General features: G+C 41.9%; 2 protein-coding genes across 2 annotated transcripts in view; one reads left to right on the plus strand and one right to left on the minus strand.

The window, feature by feature from the left end:
* Positions 1-22,920, minus strand: part of DOK5 (docking protein 5) — a 373,470-nt gene that overhangs the window by 289,553 nt on the left and 60,997 nt on the right. The window lies entirely within an intron of this gene.
* Positions 11,684-12,042, plus strand: LOC116594784 (60S ribosomal protein L37a). Its single transcript, XM_032350297.1, has one exon. The coding sequence runs from the start codon at positions 11,723-11,725 to the stop codon at positions 11,999-12,001; it is 279 nt and encodes a 92-aa protein (XP_032206188.1). The 5' UTR covers positions 11,684-11,722; the 3' UTR covers positions 12,002-12,042.

Consider the following 22,920-nt stretch of genomic DNA (forward strand, 5'->3'; position numbering starts at 1 on the left):
CCATCCACCCAACCGTCCTTCATCTATCTGTAATCTCCTCCCCACTGGTTCTGTTTCTCTGGTTCACCCTGCCTGATACAGATCCCAACTAATACCAATTTTTTAAAGATAGAAAAGAAAAAAAAAATCAATTAATTTTGGGCCCAAACAGTCTCCACTGATAAGCTAGGGCATTCCAAACAGACTGTTCGCAAACTATCTTGATTAAGACTATCACTTTCTAACCACCCCTGCCCCCATTTCTTATACGAAAAAATGATGCAGAAAGTGAGAAGCCTGGGAAGCAAATATGATCTGAAATAAAATTATTGTTAGGGTTTAAGTTGACATATTGTATGTTAACAGGATTGGAAGGCACACTGTGTTTTTCTGGGCCCTTGATAATTTTCTTAGCCCCAGAGAAGTGTTCATGTTTTTTAAACACTGTAAAGTGCCTCCCTTCTCCCTTCAGCACATGGGGGATGTCATCACATAAATGATCTAAGTACATATAACTACCCCAGAGAGATCGGGATTTATATTCACGGGGAATGCACAGACACATAATTCACCAACGATGCTGACATAAGTGAGTAATCAAAGGGCCTCGGTGGACTATAGATCAATTCTAAATCTTCGATCTATTTAGTACCTCGTTGAATTATACAGCTCTTCGTCTTGAAAACTGTCACTGAGTAGGTAACACTCTGGGCTTGTAGCGGCTGTACTATAGGGGCTCCATTTTAAGGACATGCATGTGGCTTGTGTTTTGTTACATTCAAATGCAAAATTTTACCAATAATTCTGTTGGGACCTCAGTGCTTGGGGCCTTGCGATGATTTAGGGGGCATTCCAGATTCCAGGAGGAAACTTCCCAATTCCAGAAGGATCTGACTGAAGAGACACAGTATTTTGCTGCACGTAAATGGACATAAATCTCTTCCTTCTTGTATGGGAGCTTTTCAGGGTACCATTAAACTAGTTACTGACTCTATAGATTCAACGTTGCTAAGTGTTCTGAGAAGAGGTAACCAGATAAGTAATTTATGTTGATTATCCCTGAGAAGACAGAGCCTTCCATGGTCCTAGGTGTGGGACCACTGAATGAGCAAGGCTGAAAGCCACATCCAGGCAAACTTCTTTATTAATAAATTATTAAACAGATCTTCCCAAACTTAAATTGAGACTTTCAAGGATTATCTCTCACTCACTCTCCCTTCATTCCACCTTACCTACTCTATCCTCTGTCCCTGGGGCCCTAATAAGATACCTATAATAATAATTTAATATGGATTCTCTGCGGTTTTCTTAATTAAAAATCAATCAGTGAAAAATGTGATAAGCCTCAAGAAGCACACAGGAGGAGACTACTGCTCCTTGTGACTAATTATCTAACCATTAGGCAATAAATGAGAATTGCTTTCTGATTAGTCAATAAATTTAGTAAGAGGTGCTTTTTGTTACTGGAGCAGATAACCGGTTAGACAGTTCCAAATTCGTTTTTGAAAATAAGATCGACATTTAATATGTACATTGATCGATGTCAGGCATTGCACAGGCATCTACCATTTTTTCCTGCAACAACGTCCAAACAAGACTTTACACTAAGGCCTTGCTTGTCTAGGGGGCATGTGGTTGGACAGACTGGGGTGGAGGGCTTGATTTTTTTTTTTTTTTATGATTTATTTACTTGTATGAGAAAGAGAGAGAGAGAGAGAGAACATGTGTGAGAAGGGCAGAGAGAGAGGGAGAGAAAGAATCTCAAGCAAACCACAGCTGAGCCTGAAGCCTGACATGGGGCCCGATCTCAGACCCTGAGATCAGGACCTGAGAGCAATCAGGAGTCGGTCGCTCAACTGACTGAGCCACCCAGGTGCCCCGAAGGCTTGATTTTTAAATCGCCTTTAGGAGTATCTGGATGGTACATGCCACATCCTTCCGGTCTGGAAAGAGCCATTTCACCCAGAGGCAAGTCACTGTGCTCATGGTCATACTAAAGGACCCTGACCTCCTGGCAGTGACAGATTGGTCTGGGAGGGGCCGTCTCACCGATGCTGGGCTGATCTGATTCTGCTTCCTGAGGAGCTGGAATGGGGCATTGGAATGTCGCTCAGTCTGGGCACAAACACTGGGAAATGGTTTCCCTTCACCACAGGAGAGAGAGAAAAATAAGAACGAGCATTCTCCCTCTCTTAATTGTTTTCTGATTTCTTATTCTTCCTGCTCAGGAGACACAGCTTTTCCAATTCCTTGAAGTCCAAGACAGCGAGATGTACTAGGACAAATTCACTTTTTTCTTCCCCAAAAACGAATTTGAAAGGATTTCTGTTCCTTTCAAACAAACAAGACCAAATCAAAAACAGAGCAGGCTAGGGACGACTTTTATGTCACTCAAAAAGAAACCACTGGAGACATAAAGAAAAAAAGCCACGCTTTTACGTAAAGCCGTCAAATAGATGCGGATACAAAGAAATCTAGAAGCAAAACTCCAGAGGGCTAATCTCCTCGGAGATGCGCAAGGTCAGCAGGTGTTTTCATTCCAGGGACCAGCTGCTGAGACTGAGGGCCGGCCGAGAGAAGGAGCAATCATACTGGAGATGGGCTCGTCTTGCTTGAACGAATAGAAAACAGCCAAGCTTTTGATGAACCTGTGACCTGACACTTAAATTTGAATCAGGAGGAGCCACACATGCAAAGACAATTCCCTCACCCAAGTAAGGCTCTTGGAAATTTTGATGAGTAAACACAGGTGAAGGGTAGAGTCCTGCTCAAAGAGAAACCCCAGGCTCTTGCACTGGAGCCTGCTGCCATCTTGAACTGTGACTATTTCTAGCGTCATGAGCTTGCAGTCAGTCTCCTGCCCCCATGGTCTCATGTTCCCTCAACCTCAGCATCTAGCAGACTGGTGGCTCCACTGTCCTACTGTCCACAGTCTTATGGTCTCCCTGTGTGGCCACCTGCCAGTGTTGCTGAATCCCGATCTCATCATCCAAATGTCTAGGATTTTCAAGGCCCCCCAGATGGGAAGTCTAGAATTTCTGTAGTGTTCGGTCTACGCTCTTCTTAAAGGAGGACCTAAACTCAGCCTCAAACTATTTGAACCCTGAGGTAAACGGAGTCTTACCAAACTTCTTCTTTTTTTTTTTTTAACCAAACTTCTGATAAGATTGAAGATATCACCACCCTCTACCCAATAAGTGAAGTGCTAGGCTCAAAAACAAAGGGGCCACCTCACACCCATTAGGTTGGCCACTCTACAAACAGCAACAAGAGCAAAGGGAAAATAGAAACAGCAAATTTTGGGGTGCCTGGGTGGCTCTGTCGGTGAGGCATCTGCCTGTGGCTCAGGTCATGATCGCGGAGACCTGGGATCGAGTCCGGCACAGGCAGCCCGCTTCTCCCTCACCCTCGGCTCCTTCACCTGCCTGTGCTCTCTCCTTCATTCTCTCTCTCTCAAATAAATGAATAAAATCTTAAAAAACAAAACAAAAAGAAATAGCAAATGTTGGCGAGGATGTGAAGAAGTCAGAACCCTTGTGCACAGGAAGTGGGAATGTGAAATGGTGCAGCTGCTGTGGAAAAGCAGGATTTTTCCTCAAAAAATTAAAAGCAGAATTGCCATAGAATGGCCACCCTCAAAAAGAAAAGAAATAACAAGTGTTGGTGGGGATGTGGAGAAAAGGGAACACTTGGGCGCTATTAATGGGAAACGTAAATGAGTGCAGCCACCATGGCAAACAGTATGAGGGTTCCTCGAGAAATTAAAACTAGAACTCCCTCATGATCCCGCAACTCCACTTCCGGGTGTTATCTGAAGAAAACAAAACACCCACTCAAATTTCTAATAGCCATGATATGGAAGCCACCTCGGTGTCCATCGGCAGTGAATGGATAAGGCCAATGGGGCATGTTTACATGGCAGAATAGGCTTCAGCCTTAGAGAAGGAGGAAATGTTGCCACTTGTGACAGCATAAATGGACCCTGAGGGCATTACACTAAATGAAGTAAGTCAGAGAAAAACAAATACAGTGTGATCTCACTTTCAGCTGGAATCTAAAAACAGACAAACCAACAAAAACCAAGCTCACACATACAGAGCCCAGGCTGGTCATTGCCAGAGGCAGTGACCGGATATCATGGCGCACACGGAGGGGGCAGTGGGGGGGGTGAGTGACTGAAGCATATTAAAAAGTATGAACTTCAAGCTATAAAATAAATCATCTCGGGGACGTGATGTACAGCATGGGGACGATGGTTACTAAGACTCTAACGGATATTTGAAAGTTGCTGAGAGAGTAGATCTTGAAAGTTCTTATCCCAAGAAAAAGATGTTGTAACTGGGTGTGGGGATGGCTGTTGGCTGGACTCCTGGTGGGTGGCTAGACTCACGGTAGTGATCGCCGTGCAGTAGCTTCAAATACCAAGTCTCCATGTTGTAGAACTGAAACTGACGACATGCGATATGTCCATGATGTCTCAATTTTGAAAAAGTGGAATTACCTGTCCAGCAATTCCCTTCTGGGCCAGTTATCCCAAAGAACAGAAAGCAGGCCTTGCAGAGACACGCGTAGGCCCATGTTCACAGAAGCGTTATTCAGAGTCGCCTGAAGGAGAAAGTAACCCAAGCGGCCACTGACAGACGAACGGATAAACAAAATGCTTTTTACATCCAGATAAACAAAATGCTTTTTACATCCAGCGGAATAGTACTCAGTCTGACACATGCTGCCATTCAGAGAACCCCTGAGGGCACAGGACGGATTGAGTCATCCAGTCAGTAACAGATAAACGCTGCAGATCACCCTTACGGGAGGTACCCGGGGGGAGTCAGAGAGACAGGAAGCAGAGCTGCGGGTACCAGGAGCTGGGGGAGGGCGAGTAGGGAGTTGGTGTTCCATGGGTATGAAATGGCAGTCTTACGAGATGCTAAGATTCCAGAGATGTGCCAACAATTTGAATGTTCTTAACACTGCTCGGCTGAACACTTAAAATAGTTATGATGGTAAATGTTAGGTCTATTTCACCACCTTTTTTTTTTTTTTTTAAAGCAAAGGGACTTTGACTCCAGGTGCTTTTAACCCAAAGGTGCTGCTAGATGATTAAAGTTGCCAACACTCCCTAAATCTACTGAGCCCTTGGTTTGATCCCGTTACTGAACACCTTACCCCAGCCAGCGGAGAAAGGAAAAGGCATTTCAGCCTCTGCTGTTCGTCTAGGTCAGATATCCTTACACAGTTTTAAAAATTACAGTATATGCAAAGAAGTGGGAAGTGACACAGAGTTAAGACAAAATTCAGTCAGGAGGAAGAGAACCACACCCCTCAGCCAGAAGTAGACGTCTCGGGGGTCCTACGACCCTCCCCTCTTAGAAATGACAGGAGCGCTGTCTTTTGTATCTATAACCAACTCTGGTCTGACAGTTGTGTTTTTAGCTGTCTGTGTTTATTTTTTTTTTGTCAGAATTACCCATATTTGCAACCACATCAGTGTTATTATGTGTGGGAGCATATCATACTTTGTTAATGGTATACCGCTATACAGCTGAATCAATATTTATGACATTTTTTTAAGGTTGTGTTTATTTGAGATAGAGAGAGAGAGAGCAAGCATGAGCAGAGGGCAGTGGGCAGAGGGAGAGAGAGAATCCTTAAGCAGACTCTCCGCTGAGCAGGGAGATACGGGGCTCGATTCCAGGATCCTGGGATCATGACCTGAGCTGAAGGCAGACGCTCAACCCTGAGCCCCCCAGGTGCCCCTATGACAAGTTATTTCTAATCCTTATCACTCCAACTAGTTTTGGAGTCATAGGAACTACAAACGAGCATACCTAAAGCAAAGGGTGGGCAGTGTTAGTGAGGTCTGGTACCTGCCCTTGGGAAGCTTGCGTGGGTTTCTCACGGACTGCACAATTACAAATGACACCATGTCTTCCACTCGTCCTGATAATTATGAGCATGATGAGGGAAGGCGCCCATGTTCGGTACTTACTACCCGTCAGTTCACAGTACCATATTCCATCCCTGCCTCATGAAGGCAGCTCCTCTTATCCCCATTCTACAGATAAAGAAACTGAGGCTGAAGGAGGATAAACCACTTGGTGAAGAGCATTTAAGCAGGAAATGAAAGAACCTCCGAGTAGGAAACCCCTGTCCAAACTCTGGTTGGCAAATAAACGAACTCATCATCTTCGATTGCTTTTTTGTTCCCTAACATTCTAAAAACTATTTGAAAATCTCTCTATACCTTGACATATGAAGCTGACACCTACACTTTTTCACTATAAGTTGAAAAGGAAGTAATTTCTGCAATATTGAACATTCTGACTCTAAAAAAAGCTACTTCGTTCTTTTCTACGTATTTGAAGGGATATAAATACCATTCGGAGTTGACAGCCACCATCATCCACTTCAAATACAGGAGAGAGAGAATGCTCCGCGGAGGCGGAAAGTGTAAACAGCCGATTGTCTTTTTCCTTCAGATTGGCCTTGACTTCACCTCCACCACAGAATTTCCCTCTAAAAGGAGATATTCTGATGCTTCAAAATAGTCCATTAGTCCGCCTACTTCTCTGCAGCACAGGCCTGGAAGGCAAACTAAAGCGTTAATGCTTTGCTTAAATGTTTTGGGACTGTAAGCCCCTTGGCATTAAAATGTTTCACCCAGTTGATTTGTACTAACAATTATTATTAACACTTGACAAAGCAAAGCAATGTACACGTGTGGCAAATATTAATAGGAAATTTATTTCCCATGCACCTCTTTAACGGAATCGATGGCTGAGCCCATGGTGAAGACAGTTGGCCCTGGCTTGATTAAAGGCTGCTTTCCCTTATACCAACTTTCCATTTATTTTCTTTGTTCCATTTGGGGTTTTTTGTTTGTTTAAGAATTCTGGAATTCTATTCTTCAGGACAATACACCAGAGGAAGATTCTGGATGAGGTAGGACTTTCTTCGGGAAGAGGCCAATTTATAAGAGACCCAGGAAGGAGAACAAGCCTGATGCTTTAATCAACGTACTTCCTCCGTTGTGGGAAAGAGAACAAATCGAAGCGGTGGTCCTTGAAAAAGAGTCCCCTAAAAGTAGCCACGCGTACAGACTCCTTGTGGAGCCCCTTCTGGTGACTTTTTCTTTTGCCAGTCGTCTCCATGTAGTCTGCCCAATTAGAACCACTGGGAGAAATTTAAGTTCTCTTGTCGGCCTCCACCAGCAACAAGGGCTATAATGAATGGATCAGGAGTGAGGCCCAAGCTCTGGTACCATCAAAAATCTCCCACACAAATCTAATGTGAACCCAGAGAACCACTGCATCAGACCTTTCTTCCTCTGAACGTGAGGTTAGAGTCTAAAGTCTTTAGATGCACGATCCAAAATGGCAGCCATTAGCCACATGTGGCTGTCAGATGTGGCTGTTGAGCAGTGGAAACGTGGCTAATCTAATTTGAGACGTCCTATAAATGTAAAATATATACAGACTGAACTCTAAACTGAACTATGAAAAAAAAGAATATACTATAAACCATCTCATTAATATTTTTGTCTTCATTACTTTTTAAAACTATATTCAAAGCAGATGTTGGCAGTGCTAGGAAGAAAGATCACCAGCATCTAATTTAAAGATGTAGATTTAAAAATCACATAGATGGCTTGGATTACTTTTCTTTTAAATAGTACTGATCCAGAGCCCAGAAAAAATAACCCTATATTATCCCTTAAATCACCCTTAAGATATAGCATTTTTCCTTATAGAGTAATTCTTAGGATCAAAGAATAAGGAGAAATGTTGCAGATGTCTGGGTATTTACCCCATTCTGCCTTTAAGGTAACTATACAATCCCTTGGCTAAATAGGAAGGGGTGAAAAATTTTGAAGTGTCTGCTTGTCGACCAGGTTTATACATTTGGTTCAATCTTAAGCTGAATATATATTAATAGTTAGTAAAAGTATGTTTGTAGAGACCAAAAGTGATTTCTGAGGGGGTTGAGGCCCCACCAGATAAACAGGCATAGAAGATGGCTCTTCTTACAGCCCAGAGCCCAAGGTACATTCTCATGTGCCTGATCTCATTTGATGGTTCTTGACAAATCTGGGAGACCACTGAGCTCTACCTTGAAAAGGCAGACAGACTGCAAACATTTTTCTCCACAAGCATGAGCATCTCCCACACATTTTCACCATGATCCTTCTTCCAGGCAAAGGCAAGAATATGGCTCCGCCGACCGCTGGGCGGAACTCACCCCTGCCTGATTTCCTCGTACCCACTTTCACCCGGCATCCTCAGTGATCCCTTTAGACCCTAAGTCAGAGGAGGTCATTGCTCTGCCCCACGTCCTCCAGGGGCTTCTCATATCACTCCTAATAACATTCAAAGTCCACGGTGAGACACAAAGTGCTCCCAGGATCTCGTCCCCAGTTCCCTTTTCTATTTTCGCTCCCATTGCTCACCCAATTCAAGTCACGCTGTGGTCTACCTCAGACACATCAAGGACATTCCTGCCTCGGGATTTTGCACCAGCCATCTGTTTGCCTTCAACATTCTTCCTCTGGTTTTCTGCATGGCCCCATGCCTTCCTTCCCTCAGATCTCTGCTCTCAACAGGGCATCTTTCTTTAACTTCCGAACTGAAATTGTACTTCCTGTGACCCTGGTGATCTTACTTCCAAGCATTGCCATCACCGGCTACGTACCGTTTCGTCTTTATTTTCTGTGTCCCCCACTAACATGTAAAAGCCCTAAGAGAGGTGACCTTGTCCCCATAGGACATCTCTGCATCCCCAGTTTCTAGAACAGTAGGGGAGGCCCAGAGGCACCGGTAAATATTTGTGGAATGCTTACAAGGGAATGGACAACACATATGAGAACACAGATTTGGAGAGGCTGAATGACTTGCCCAAGACCATCTCATTTGGAACAAAGTCTATGATTCTGGGTTTAATTAATCTAATATAAGGTAAACTAGAGAATTTATTACAGCAGCAAATGGAAAGATTAACAACAGTCCATGAAACACGGCATCTTTTGATCATATCCACACCTAGGGGTTCCACGTACAGACTGCACAAATTGCCTGCAGATAATTCAACAAAGCTCATGCTAAATGCTTCTGAAAATGTATTTCCAAATGTTAAATGTAGGGAAGGTTTTAGATAGTTCTGTAAAAAACAATGATGTTGAGAACTAGATGGTTGCAGTAACCTGCCATCTCTCTAGAAAATTAAATGGCTCCTTGGAAGCTCACCAGTTGAGAATACAGAAAAGTACCCATTTGCCAATGCATCCCAGAGAAAACCAGAGTGATTTTTTTCTGTTTCTATTCTCTCTACCAGAATTAGGCACTTGTTTTTCTGAAGCCAGCACACTGATTATATAGAACTAATAATTGCTTCTATACGTCTGGCATTGGTGCATTTCAAGGTCAGTTAAAATCTTGCCTGACAATAACCAGTTCACTCTTAAACCTTCTTCTAGGATTGATTGATTGTTTGGTTACCAGTTTAAGGATCCTCAGAATTGGGATATGTCTTATAACCTATTTCACAAGACACGTAGAAGCTAGCTAGCTTCCAAGATGGTCCTCAGTGCTCACTGCCTTCTAGCATGTCATACCCTGTCACACTGAATAAGGCTGACTGAGATACTGTAGAAAAGATAGAGCAGCATCTCCCAGGCTAGGTCATAAGAAGTATGGTGGGTACCATTTTACTTTCTTGGATCACCACCTCTGCAGAAAGCCAACTCAAATACCATGAGAATACCTATGCAGCCTCTGGAGAGATCTTAGTGTTGTGCAACTGAGGCCTCACATCAACAACCAGCAATCCCTGACTGTGTCGTCTGGGATGTGGATCCTCCAAACCTACTGAAGCCCCAGCTGACATCTTGAGCACAACCTCAAGAGAGACTCCTACCAGAACTATCCAGCCCATCCACCCCTGCATCCCTGACTCGAGAAACCATGTGAGATAAGAAATGCATGTTGCTGTTTCCAGACACTGTTTTGCAGTAATTTGTTAAGAACAATAGATAAATAATAACCTGTCAGCATCTTAGAACAGAGAGGCACATACCATGACGCCCTATTTGACAGGGACCAAAGTCTTGTTACTAACTAAAAAGTAGCTAGAAGCCCTACAATCCTTAAGAATACTGTTTTTCAAACATTTCAAGATAATCGAACAAAAAACTACAGACTCAACTGATACTGAGAAGTTTGGCTTGGTTTGGTTGCTGTGTTGCTTCCCAAGCATAGTTTGAGCATAACAAATCATTCTTCAGGCTGATTTAAAAATCTATAAAAACCCAGAAACCAGAAGTCAATATTTCACTATGCCTAAGTATTAACCCACAGCCCACTTTTCATTTACACACATGAATTACCTCTCTCTTTCCTAGATAATTTTGACCTTCATGGCAAGTTCTATTACTGGATTTTGAAAGGAATGATTTGCTTTGGTGCGATTTCTTTTTTAAAGTCTTCAAATTGCAAGACATTAAAATTATACTCTATTGGAAGAACAAGTGTGGTTAATACCTGATTGCATTTTTCCTCTGTGAGCTGTGAACAAAGGATAAAGGCTAATTTGTCATAGTAGAACCATATTGAGTGGATATACGCATGTTCTCTTGGAGACAAAAATGTCCTACAGAACTAGAAATTAACTGGGTGGATGTGTTCTTATTGACAAAAGTTTTTAAATTGAAGAATAAGTGACATACAATACTGTAGTCATTTGAGGTACATAATAGACTGATTCAGGATTTAAATGCATCAGGAAATGGTCACCATAATAAGTCTAGTTACCACCTACCACTATACAAAGTTCTTGCAATATTACTGACTCTATTCCCTGTGCTATGTATTACATCTCTATGACTTATTTATTTTATAACTGAATATTATACCTCTTAATCCATTTCATCTGTTTCATTGATTGTCCCTTCCCTCTGGTAACCACCAGTTTGTTGTCTTTCTCTATGAGTCTGTTTCTGTTTTTTGTTCTCTTTATTCATTTGTTTTGTTCTGTTTTGTGTTAGTTTCCACATATAAGTAAAATCGAACTGTATTTATCTTCCTCTATCTGACTTATTTCACTTAGAATGATACCCTGTAGGTCCATTCATGTTGTCCCAAATGGCAAGACTTCATTTTTCTTTAAGGTTGAAAAATTATTCCATATTCTTTATCCATTTATCTATCCATGGACATCTGGGTTGCTTCCGTATCTTACAACAGTAAATAACGTTGCCATTGAACACAGGGGTACCTATGTCTTTTTGATTAGTGTTTTCTTTTTCTTCAAGCAAGTACCTGGAGGTGGAATTACTGGATTCTATGGGAACTATTCGTAAATTTTTGAGAAACCTTCTTACTGTTTTCCATAGCTCCTGTACCAATTTTCATCCCTACCTACGGTACACAAGGGTTTCCTTTTCTCCACATCCTCGCCAACACTTACTGTTTCTTATCTATTTGATATTTGCCATCCTGATGGGTGTTAGGTAATATCTTATGGGGTGACAAAATTCTTTACTTACATCTGTCTAAACAGATGCTAGGAAAAGGAATCAATAGAAGCAATTGAATTATGTCATCATTGTCATAGAGAAATCTAGTAAGACTTGTATCTATAAAATTGACTTTATATAAAGTAAAATGAGTTTATGCATCCCCTCAGATCCAACGATCATTATGGAGTTAAGAGTGTCTACAGCTCTCGGGGCTCAGACCTAGTTTGAGTCGACATGGCTAAACGCACCAAGAAGGTCGGAATCGTGGGCAAATACGGGACCCGTTATGGTGCCTCCCTCAGGAAGATGGTGAAGAAGATTGAGATAAGCCAGCACGCCAAGTACACTTGCTCCTTCTGTGGCAAAACCAAGATGAAAAGACGAGCTGTGGGGATCTGGCATTGTGGCTCCTGCATGAAAACCGTCGCTGGTGGCGCCTGGACCTACAACACCACTTCTGCTGTCACAGTAAAGTCTGCCATCAGAAGACTGAAGGAGTTGAAAGACCAGTAGAAGCACCGCCGTTTGAAACATTGCTAGCCTATAATAAATGGGTTAATTTATGTAACAAAAAAAAAAAAAGAGTGTCTACAAACAGGAAATAAAATAATTCAGAGATTTCAATTCTCAAAGTTCATGTTTACCTGTAAAACTGCTTTAAAAACATTATATTTGATTTCAGCTTTTAGAGCCAAGAGCTGCTTTAATCCAACAGATTTCTGCTCTCAAATTCCCTCTGCTGTACTTTCCTTTCAAATCTTTTGTTTAAGCTTGGCCTAAAAATATTATTCTCAAGTACTAAATTGCAAAATTTTGTTCCATATCCCTCTTCAACTTTTCAACAAAGTGCAGCCCCTCTTAAAAATCTTTTAATAAGTATTATTGTCCAAAACAACTTATCCTTATACTCACAAAAGCTGTATTCTGAAAAAAAAAATATATATATATATCATTTGTTCACAGCAGTGTCCCTGCCCCGAGCACATGCCCGGCACAATTAGGCAAGGGAAAAAAAAAAGTATCCCAGAGAAAGGGGAACCCTCCTACACTGTTGGTGGGAATGCAAGCTGGTGCAGCCACTCTGGAAAACAGCATGGAGGTTCCTCAAAAAGGTGAAAATAGAGCTACCCTATGACCCAGCAATCCCACTACTGGGTATTTAACCTAAAGATACAAACGTAGTGATCCGAAGAGCGACGTGCACCTGAATGTTTACAGCAGCAATGTCCACAATAGCCAAACCATGGAAGGAGCCTAGATGTCCAAGAACAGATAAATGGAGAAAGGAGTGGCGTATACATACAATGGATATTATGTAACCATCAAAGGTGAAATCTTGCCATTTGCAACAACATGGATGGAACTAGAGGGTATTATGCTAAGCGAAATAAGTCAATCGGAGAAAGACAATTATCATATGATCTCACTGATCTGAGGAATCTGAGAAACAAGACAGAGGATCATAGGGGAAGGAAGGAGAAAATGAAACAAGATGAAACCAGAGAGGGAGACTAACCAGAAGAGACTCTTAATGTCAGGAAATAAACTAAGTGTTGCCGGAGTGGAAGGGGGAGTGAGAGATGGGATAGCTGGTGATGGACACTGCGGAGGGTAGGTGCTATGGTGAGTGCTGTGAAGTGTGTAAGACTAATGAATACAGACCTGTACCCCTGAAACAAATAATATATTATATTTTAATAAAAATAATTAAAATATTAAAAAAATAAAATTTCTTGTCATTTGCAATGACGTGCGTGGAACTAGAGGGTATTAGGCTAAGTGAAAGAAGTCAATCAGAGAAAGATAATTATCCTATGATCTCTCTCATATGAGGAATTTGAGAGTCAGGGCTGGGGGTTGTGAGGGTTAGGGAGGGAAAAAAATGAACCAAGATGGGATCATGAGGGAGACAAAGCATGAGAGACTCAATCTCACGAAAGGGGTTGCTGGGGGATGGAAGGGAGGGATAGGGTGACTGTGTGATGGACACTGGGGAGGGTACGTGCTATGGGGAGTGCTGTGAAGTGTGTAAGCCTGATGATTCACAGACCTGTACCCCTGGGGCAAATAACACCTTATATGTTAATAATAAAAAAAATAGAAATTTTTATTTTTATTTATTTATTTGACAGAGAGATAGAGAGAGAGATCACAAGTAGGCAGAGAGGCAGGCAGAGAGAGGAAGGGAAGCAGGCTCCCTGCTGAGCAGAGAGCCCAATGCGGGGCTCGATCCCAGGACCCAGAGATCATGACCTGAGCTGAAGGCAGAGGCTTTAACCCCCTGAGCCACCCAGGCGCCCAAAAAAATAGAAATTTTTAAATAAGGATCCAGGTTGGACAGGAAGAAATAAAACTTGTCTGTTTGCGAATGATGTGATCTGATATATAGAATATCCTAAAAACTCCACCAAAAATGTTAGAATTAACAAACTCAGTAAGTTGCAAAATACAAAATCAACACACAGAAATCAGTTGTATTTCTATACACTAACAACAAAATATCTTAAAAATAAAGAAAAAAAACAATTCCATGTACAGTAGCATCAGAAACAATAAGATATTCAGGAACAAATTAAATCAAGGAGGTGAAAGCTCTGTACACTGAAATCTGTAATAGTTTGATTAAAGAAACAGAAGAAAACGCAAATAAATGGGAAAGACCTCTTATGTTCATGGATAGGAAGAATTAAAAGGTTCCCACTACCCACAGTGGTCTATAAATTTAAAGCAATTCTTATCAATAGTTGACAGTTTTTACAGAAATAGAAAAAACAATCTTAAAATTCCTACGAAACCACAAAAGATGCTGAATAGTCAAAACGATCCATAGAAAGAAGAGCAAAACTAGAAGTATCACAATTCCTGATTTCAAACTATATCACAAGGCTCTGGTAATCAATACAATATGGTATTCACAAAAATGAACACACGGGCCGCCGGAAGAGAATCAAGAGGTCAGAAACAAATGGACGCATATACACCCAGTAAAGGGTGTTGGATTATAATGCATAATATTCTGCATAAGCACATGCAGAAGAATGAAACTGGACCCCATCTGGCACCATTCACAAAAATTTACACAAAATGAATTAAAGACTTAGAGCATAAAACTTAAATCGGTAAAATTCCTAGAAGAAAACACAGGCAAAAAGCTCTTTGACATTGGTCTTGGCCACAATTTTCTGGATGTGACATCAAAACCACAAGCAACAAAAGCAGAAATAAACAAGGGGCAAAATGCCAAACTGAAGAACTTCTGCACAGCAGAGGAAACGATTAAGAAGAGGAAAAGGCAACCTTGGAATGTGAAAAAATGTTTCCATCTGTGGGTTAAGAGGTTAATATCCAAACTATATAAGGAACTTATATAACTGAATAGCAAAATACATGCATATACACATACATATACAATCCAATTAAAATCCAATTTAAAAATAGGCAGAGGACCTGAACAGAAATTCTCCCAGGGGCCCCTGGGTGGCTCAGTCAATTAAGTGTCTGCCTTGGGCTCAAGTCATGATCCCAAGTTCCTGGGATCCAGCCCCATATTAGGCTCCTTGTTCAGTGGGGAGCCTGCTTCTCCCTCTCCTGCTCCCCCTGCTTGTGTGCTCTCTCTATGTGTGTCAAATAAATAAATAAAATTTAAAAAAGAAGTTCTTCCAAAGAATACATGCAAATTGGCAACAAGTACATGAAAAGATGCTCAACATCACTAACCACCAGAGCTATTAAAACCACAATGAGCTATCACTTCACACCTGCCGAAATGGCCACGGCCAAAAAGACAAGAGCTAACCAGCTGGGGAAGGCGTGGAGAGAAGGAAACTTGTACACTGCTAGAGGGAATGCAAGTCCGTACAGCTGCTACGGGAGACAGTATGTATCTGTTGTATATACCCCCAAAATGCGATCAGGATCTCAAAGAGATATGTGCACGCCCATGTTCATTGCAGCATTATTCACAACAGACAACATACGGAAACAACCTAAGTGTCCTTTGACAGGTAAATGGACAGGGAAGATGATACACACACACACACACACACACACACACACACACACACACAGAGTAATGGAATAATATTATTCCAGGAAATAATAATAACAATATATATAATGGAGTTTTATAATAGGATGGCTTGATAATGGAATATTATATTATTTAGCCTTGAGAAAGAAGGAAATCCTGACATCTGTGACAACATGGGTGGACCTTGAGGGCATTAGGCTAAGTGAAATAAGTCAAACCCAGAAAGATAAGCACTGTAGGATACTATTCATACATGGGCTCTAAAAAGCCAAACTCATAGAAACAGAGTAGAATGGTGGCTGCCGGGGGCTTAGAGGCGTGGGGAAGATGGGGAGATGTTGGTCGACGTGTACAAACTTCCGGTTACAAAATGAATGAGTTCTGGGAATATGAGGTACAGCATGGTGACGATACTTAACACTATTTAATTATTTACCTCAAATTTGCTAAAGAATGGATGTCATCGTTCTCTCCACACACACACGCAGAGAGAGAGACAGTTACATGAGGGATAATTAATTATTGTGGTCAATATTAGCAAAATATATATGTTTCAAATCACCACATCACTGACCCTACACTTTCAGAATATTATATGTCAATTATATCTCAGTGAAGCTGGGAAAACAAATGCTCTACTTTGTGAGGTTTCAGACGTATTTAAGACAAAGAAAGAAAAGAGGGTGGGCGGGTGACAGAGTACGAAGCTTGCAGGGACGGGAAATAAAATCAGGGCGACAGGAAGGGCACACATCGTAAGGGTTTCGTAGCCAAGCTAAGGAGCGAGAATTTTACGCGGAATATGCTAGTAAACCAACTTTCCCCATAAAAGATGTCTTTGATGCTGAGGCATCATCAAGAAAAGTGACAGATTTTTAAGCAGGAACAAAAACAGATTCGTGGGTGCCCAGTCTAGGTCACGCATGTGGGTCATCTCCACCTTTCATTGTCTTTGAGCTCAAAACTGAAAGTAACGTAAATGATTCTCGCCCGTACAAATGTCTGTTGGGTCCGGCGACGCGAGAGCAATAATCGCTCTATGGATGCCGGCCGGTTTTGCATTGAGGAGGCAAGTCTGTGTCAGCATTTCTGATGGACTCTGTATTTGTCTGTTCTTCAGACTCTCCTTTGAACCGGGTGTGCATGATTTGTTCTGCCATTAGTTACTAAGCAAAAAAGAAGGAGCGCCTGAGTGTCTCAGTCAGTTAAGTGTCTGTCGTGACTTCAGCTCAGGTCATGAGCTCAAGGTCATGAGCTCAGGCCCTGCATCCACTGGGGGTGGAGCCTGCTTGAGATGCTCTCTCTCCGCCTCCCTCTGCCCCTTCCCCTCAGCACTGCATGCTCGCTCACTCGCTGTCTCTCAAAAAAATAACCTGCAACCCCTAAAGCATCTTATAAACCGATTTTTGTTAAGCGTATGAACAGCGGAGCAAAGACACAATAATTCCACAACACTCCCTTTTACAGAAGACGTTGTGCCTACAGACCCCTACTCAATCTTTTCTCGCTGTCCACACCTGCGATCACACACCCCGCACCTCCCCTTCCTCCCTCTCCTGAGGGACTTAGCAGCATACATGAAAAACACGAGAACAAATGCGTGCAAACTACCAGAAGGCACTGTCTATGGCAGAAGGACATGCAGAAGGCTGTTGACAAACACTCGAGCTTCCTTCTCAGTTTTCAGAGGAAAACAAAAAATAAGGTGATGCATAAAAGATGCTTGTATGTTTAGATAACCAGAAACCACCCCCGCTGCCTTTGCTCTCACCTGACCTTGTGTCTCTTGGCTCAGGGGTCTTTCTTGACCAGCCTCTGCAACATGTCAATGACCCCACTGAGATCGGATGATTTCCCAGTTCTGTCTTTCCAGAGGTGACTTCACAAGCACCTTGACGTGCAGCAGATGTTGGGTTGAGCCCACGGGGACATTAAAACTCCCATGACAACATTTTAGTGTTTTCCAGATGGGATGTCTTTGCTAGAATTTCTGAAAACAGCTATCTATGGAGTGTAGGTATATTCAGGCTTCTAAGGAAATGCAGACCATAATTTATTCAAACTATGATAAGAATCATGATGTGTAGCAAAGATACGGTAGAATCATTGTCTTTGGGTTTTCTCAAGACTTTCTCCCGAATCAGGTCAGCATCAGCTGGTGCTGTGATATCTTAGCACCTTTGATTTTTACCTTTCTTGCACTCTGCTCCCAACCCAAGCTGTAATACTGAATTGGATTTATGATAATATTCTCTTTTTTTTATGAGAATATGGGTATTTACATGAAAATTTCTGTATTCTCTTCCATCAAAAGACATGCAACAATTCCTGGGTATTGGATAATTTCTGTATTAAGGTAATTTGTTGCAATTTTTTTATTACCTGCTGGAAGCTCAGAGCCAAATTTGTACCTCGGCTCCAAATTTGTGTAAGTGTATCAGTCAATAATAATAATTGAGTAAGTGTATATAAATCAATATGTTCTAGGGCTTTTTTCTTTTTTTTCTTTCTGGCTGAGACGTTCTGGTTTTGCTACCTTGTATTTTTCTCCACCCCACAACCTTATAACTTTTCTGCAATGTGGCAGTGTTTAAGGAAAAGAAGCAGGGAGGGATAATTAAAATATTAGATAAACTAACAAACCACTAGTCTTATTAAGTAATGACCCCATTTCTGCTTGCATTACACAATCCTGCAAAACACGATATAATCTAAAATATCAACTAATATTATTTTAAATATTAAATAGTATTTAAATAAAAACTTTAGGTGGATTTTTTAATGATGGAAGTACACATGCTAGCAGCACATATGCAACACTTTTTTCCCTAAATATTTGACTTTTCAGACTAAATTAGATAGCTTATGTGTGTAAAATAATGAGTAAGTTATATGCTGGGAAATGTATTAAGAAGGACTCTTGATGGCAAGTAACAGAAATCCAGCTTAAAGTGACCAAAGCAATATGACTGGAATGCATGGGCTCATGTATAAGAATTAGTCAACTTCAGGCATGGTTGTATCCAGGGACTTAAATTTTGTCATCAGGTATCATCTATCACAAGGTTCTGCTTTTCTTATATTGGCTTCATTCACAAGAATGCTCTTTCTGTCTGGAATTAATCAGTTTGCCAGCAATTCCAGGTTTATGTCCCACCCAGTAGTTTAACAACCCCAGTCTCAAACACCGACAACTAGTGTTAGAATATATTTGTGGAATTCTCATAAATTAATGTAACTCTATCTGAGAAGGCAATGACTGTATTGTCATTAAGTATTGTCTTATGGTTGTTGAATGAATATAATTCACCAGATCAACAGACCAGAAGAAATGCATCCATAATGCACTTTCCAAACTAGAAGTCTTGATAGACGAGAGGCTGCTTTTGGAAAGTTTACAGTTTCTGCTGAAGTCCTGCACAGATGAGATAGGACTTCTTTTTTCTTTAATTCAGTTTCACTTAACCTCCAGACACTTGGCTGCTTCTCCAGCATCAATGCTTTTGTTGTCCCTACACTTTCGGTTTCGAGTCACTGAGCCAAAGCCCATGATAAATGACTGTTCCATGACTTCCTGACTTCAATTTTTCGCTGATAAACGATACTAGGATTTATGGTTAATATACCTAAAATATTACAGGAAAGCACAACAACACAAGTAGGGCCAACGAGTTCTGACAAGAAAAGGTGAAACAATTGGGCCAGCTCATTGGGTCTTGGCTGGGAGGTATTTGGCTCTGCGTGGAAACTGGAATGGCCAGGCTAAATCAGGGCAATCGTAGGGATGCATTTATAACAGCAAGATCGGTTTCAACTCACAGAAGGAAATCTGCGAATGCACACTGCCCGGGACAACTATGTATACTTTACATTCTTACTAGGTACCTATGGAAGGGGAAAAAAAAACAAGATTTCTCTCTATGTATTATAACTATCTATATGGATTCTACTTTTTTCTTGGCACTGATGTTAAAATGGCAGGTTAGAGGGAGGGAGGGAAAGGCTCTGTAACCATTTATTCGCTAAATGTGGACCACATCTCCCAAAGCTGATCAGGCCTGCGTGTTATTAAGACCCCCGCCCCCAGTGAAAACTATTCGTACTCTGGAAAATGTGAAGAGAGAGGAAAAGAAAGGAGAGAGGATGCAAAGATGAGACAGAGTTGGCAGAACTGCCTGGTGTTTCTCAAAAACAGGGGAGTGGAGGTGAAGCCGGCACGGCGGCACTGAGCTGGCACAGCGCTGGCATTTGGGGGACACTTACTCCGTCCCCAGCTTTGTAAGCTTGACCTCACTGGATCCTCATGGCAACCGGGGACAGATGTTGCTGGCATCTCATGTCACATCCCCTTGGCTTCTGACTTCACAGGCAGCTGCAATGGCCCGTTCTGCTCAGGCCCAGGTTCATCTTGCTCCAAGAGACCAACCTTCAGCACACCGCAGTTTTTCCTTCTGTCCCTTGGGAGCATGCTCATCTCAGTGCAAGCCACTGCAAAAGACTGAACACTACTCGACACATCCTTCGACCCATGGGGACCCTGCCTCCTGTCCTTCCGGTGGACAGTTCTGGGAGCTGTTGCCTAGACTTCCCAGGAGGTCCTGGATCAAAGACCCTTGTAATGACTCTTCTTACTCCTCTGCCTATTTTCCTACCACCTCATTTCCAATACGAAGGGTCCACTCCCACATAAACCACCTTCACCCAAGTCCTTGTCTCAGGCTCTGCTTTCAAGGCAATCTAAGCAATGTCATAATTTTATTTCAGTCCCCACTTTAGAGCTAGAAGCACTGAGGCTCAGAGAAATCCAGTCCAATTGTTACAAAGCTGGTAGGGAACCCACCCAAGTTTTAAGCTTCGATCCAGGAGAAATCAAACGTTCTGTGTTCCCCTCTGCCTAAGGCTGCCCTCCTGAAACACAGTGGCCCTGTGCTTCCACATCTTCCACTTCCTCTAGTGAGTCATCAAAAAAGATGGTAATTCGTCAGGTCCCCATGCTACAACATTCCTTGTCTATATCTTTTGAGGAGCTTTGTGAGAATCTGCTATGTTGTTGGAAAATCCAGTTTCATGTTGGGTTCTAGAGAGCTAATGATGCTAGGAAATTCAGACCCATTGAGTCAACCAATATTTGTCAAGAACTCACAATATGTGCCACAGAGCGAACTGCTCAGAGGAATCATCAATGAATCATCAATGGAAAGTGTCTCCCACCTCAAGGTGATTGCAACAAGGGAAGAGACATATGTATATCAACACCACCAAGTGCTGCATGGATACGACAGGTACCACCAGCAACTAACCCAGCTCAAGACAGCTGGAGGTGAGGGGGGGCGAGGTCATCAGGAAAGGTTTCTAAAGCAGCATTTCTCGAACTCTGCCATATATTCAAACCACCTGGTGATCCCATGAAAATGCAGATTCTGATACACTAAGTCTGGGCCAGGCCCTGAGCTTCTGTTTTTCTAACAAGCTCCCTGGCGATGCTAGGGCTGCTGCTTTTGAAACTGAACCGCACCTAGAGTAGTGAGGTTTCGAGACTGCGTCTCTAACAGTTGATTCTGTTCCCGCAAGAAAACACAGCTCATCTTGGTTTTTAGGAAGAGCCACCCTATGGTCAAAAACACTGGGCAGAATGAGATGAAGATCTATGAGAACGTAATTCAAACAGGTCATGATTGAGTACTGGCTTGGAAATAAATGTACAGGGAAGAGAGAAGAAACCTAAATACAATTCTCACGCTAAACACTTCTTTACAATAAAGAAACACTAAGGGGTTCCTGGGTAGTTCAGTGGGTTAAAGCCTCTGCCTTCAGCTCAGGTCATGATCTCAGGGTCCTGGGACTGAGCCCTGCATCGGGCTCTCTGCTCAGCAGGGAGCCTGCTTCCTCCTCTCTCTGCCTGCCTCTCTGCTTACTTGTGATCTCTGTCTGTCAAATAAATAAATAAATCTTTAAAAAAAGAAAGAAAGAAAGAAACACTAATTCAGAGGGGCATGAATTGCATTTCTACTTTGTTTACAGTGGTATCTCAAATGGATTTGCAAGTGGAAAGCTTCCCAGAGTAGTCACCAGACTGTAAGTTCCATTAAGTCCCAAGACCATGTATGTTTTGTTCCCTGCCTGATGTCAAACACAGGGTTGTAGCTCCATGAATACTGATAATTAAAAGAATAATAGTACTTATTTTTTTTAGAGCTGACTATGTATTAGCTCTCTATATAGTATATCATTTAATCCACACAATAACCCTATTGGTTAGATACTATAATTATCCTCATTCTACAAATGAAGAAATGGAAGCTCACATAGAGGCAGATTGCAGCTCAGTAACTAGCCTGTCTAAATAAATGGTAGACCCAGGCAACCAGCTTTTAATCCAGGCAATTAGACTCAAGAGTATATGCTAGTGTTCAAAGACCTTTAAAAGGGATATCATTGTGACACACAATGAATAAACGAACACGTGTCAAAGATTTTATTTAACTTGTTAAGGAGTCAGTAGTTCTCATAATGGTTCAGAAACAAAGTACTACATATTTACAGTCAGATAAGGACAGCAGAAACGAACTTATAAATGGTTGCAAAGCTAGCAAAACCAGTCAATATCTATAGAGCAATAATCAACGGTATTCACCAAACACAACTTGCACTTCTAGGGACAGAAACCATTTCCATTGCCATCAGCTTTCTTGCGGAGTTGAGGAGTTGACTACACATGGCAGACAAAGGCAGGGAACCTGGGCAGATGAGCTTGCTGGGACACCCACTAAATTTCAGGCTTTTACAGTTTTCCTTACACTAGCGATCGGATTGCTAAAGAAGAGAATATAAAACAAAGTGGCCAATATTGAGAAGACGGAGCTCAGAATTCCGGAACCTTCTCAATCTCTAAGACTGTTTCCAGCACGTGCTGAAGCAGGACTCTGCCTCCTGAGATCTCCATAGACACTCACTGATGGTGTTCTGTTAATTCAGAAAGTGACTGGCCAAATGCCCTGAGCTATAAGCTCTCTGCTCCAGGGATGGGGTCTAAGGAAACGGTAAATGCGGTGATGGAAAAACTGTGTGTAATTGGCAACTTACGAATATTTTTGTCCCCAATATTAATTAGTGGCAAATTTCTAATAATTTTTGGTGGCACACTTTGCTCACGATGAAACTCCCAAATTGACTTACATCTTTCAGTTTCATTTACTTTTTATTATTTATTTATTTATTTTAAAAGATTTTATCTATTTATTTGACAGAGAGAGAGACAGTGAGAGAGGGATCCCAAGCAGGGGGAGTGGGAGTAGGAGAAGCAGGCTGTCTGATGAGCAGGAGCCCGATGCGGGGTTGAATCCCAACACCCTGGGATCATAACCTAAGCCAAAAGCAGGTGCTTAACGACTGAGCCACCCAA

Source organism: Mustela erminea, chromosome 7 (genome assembly GCF_009829155.1).
Source record: "Mustela erminea isolate mMusErm1 chromosome 7, mMusErm1.Pri, whole genome shotgun sequence".
NCBI classification, from domain to species: Eukaryota; Metazoa; Chordata; class Mammalia; order Carnivora; family Mustelidae; genus Mustela; species Mustela erminea.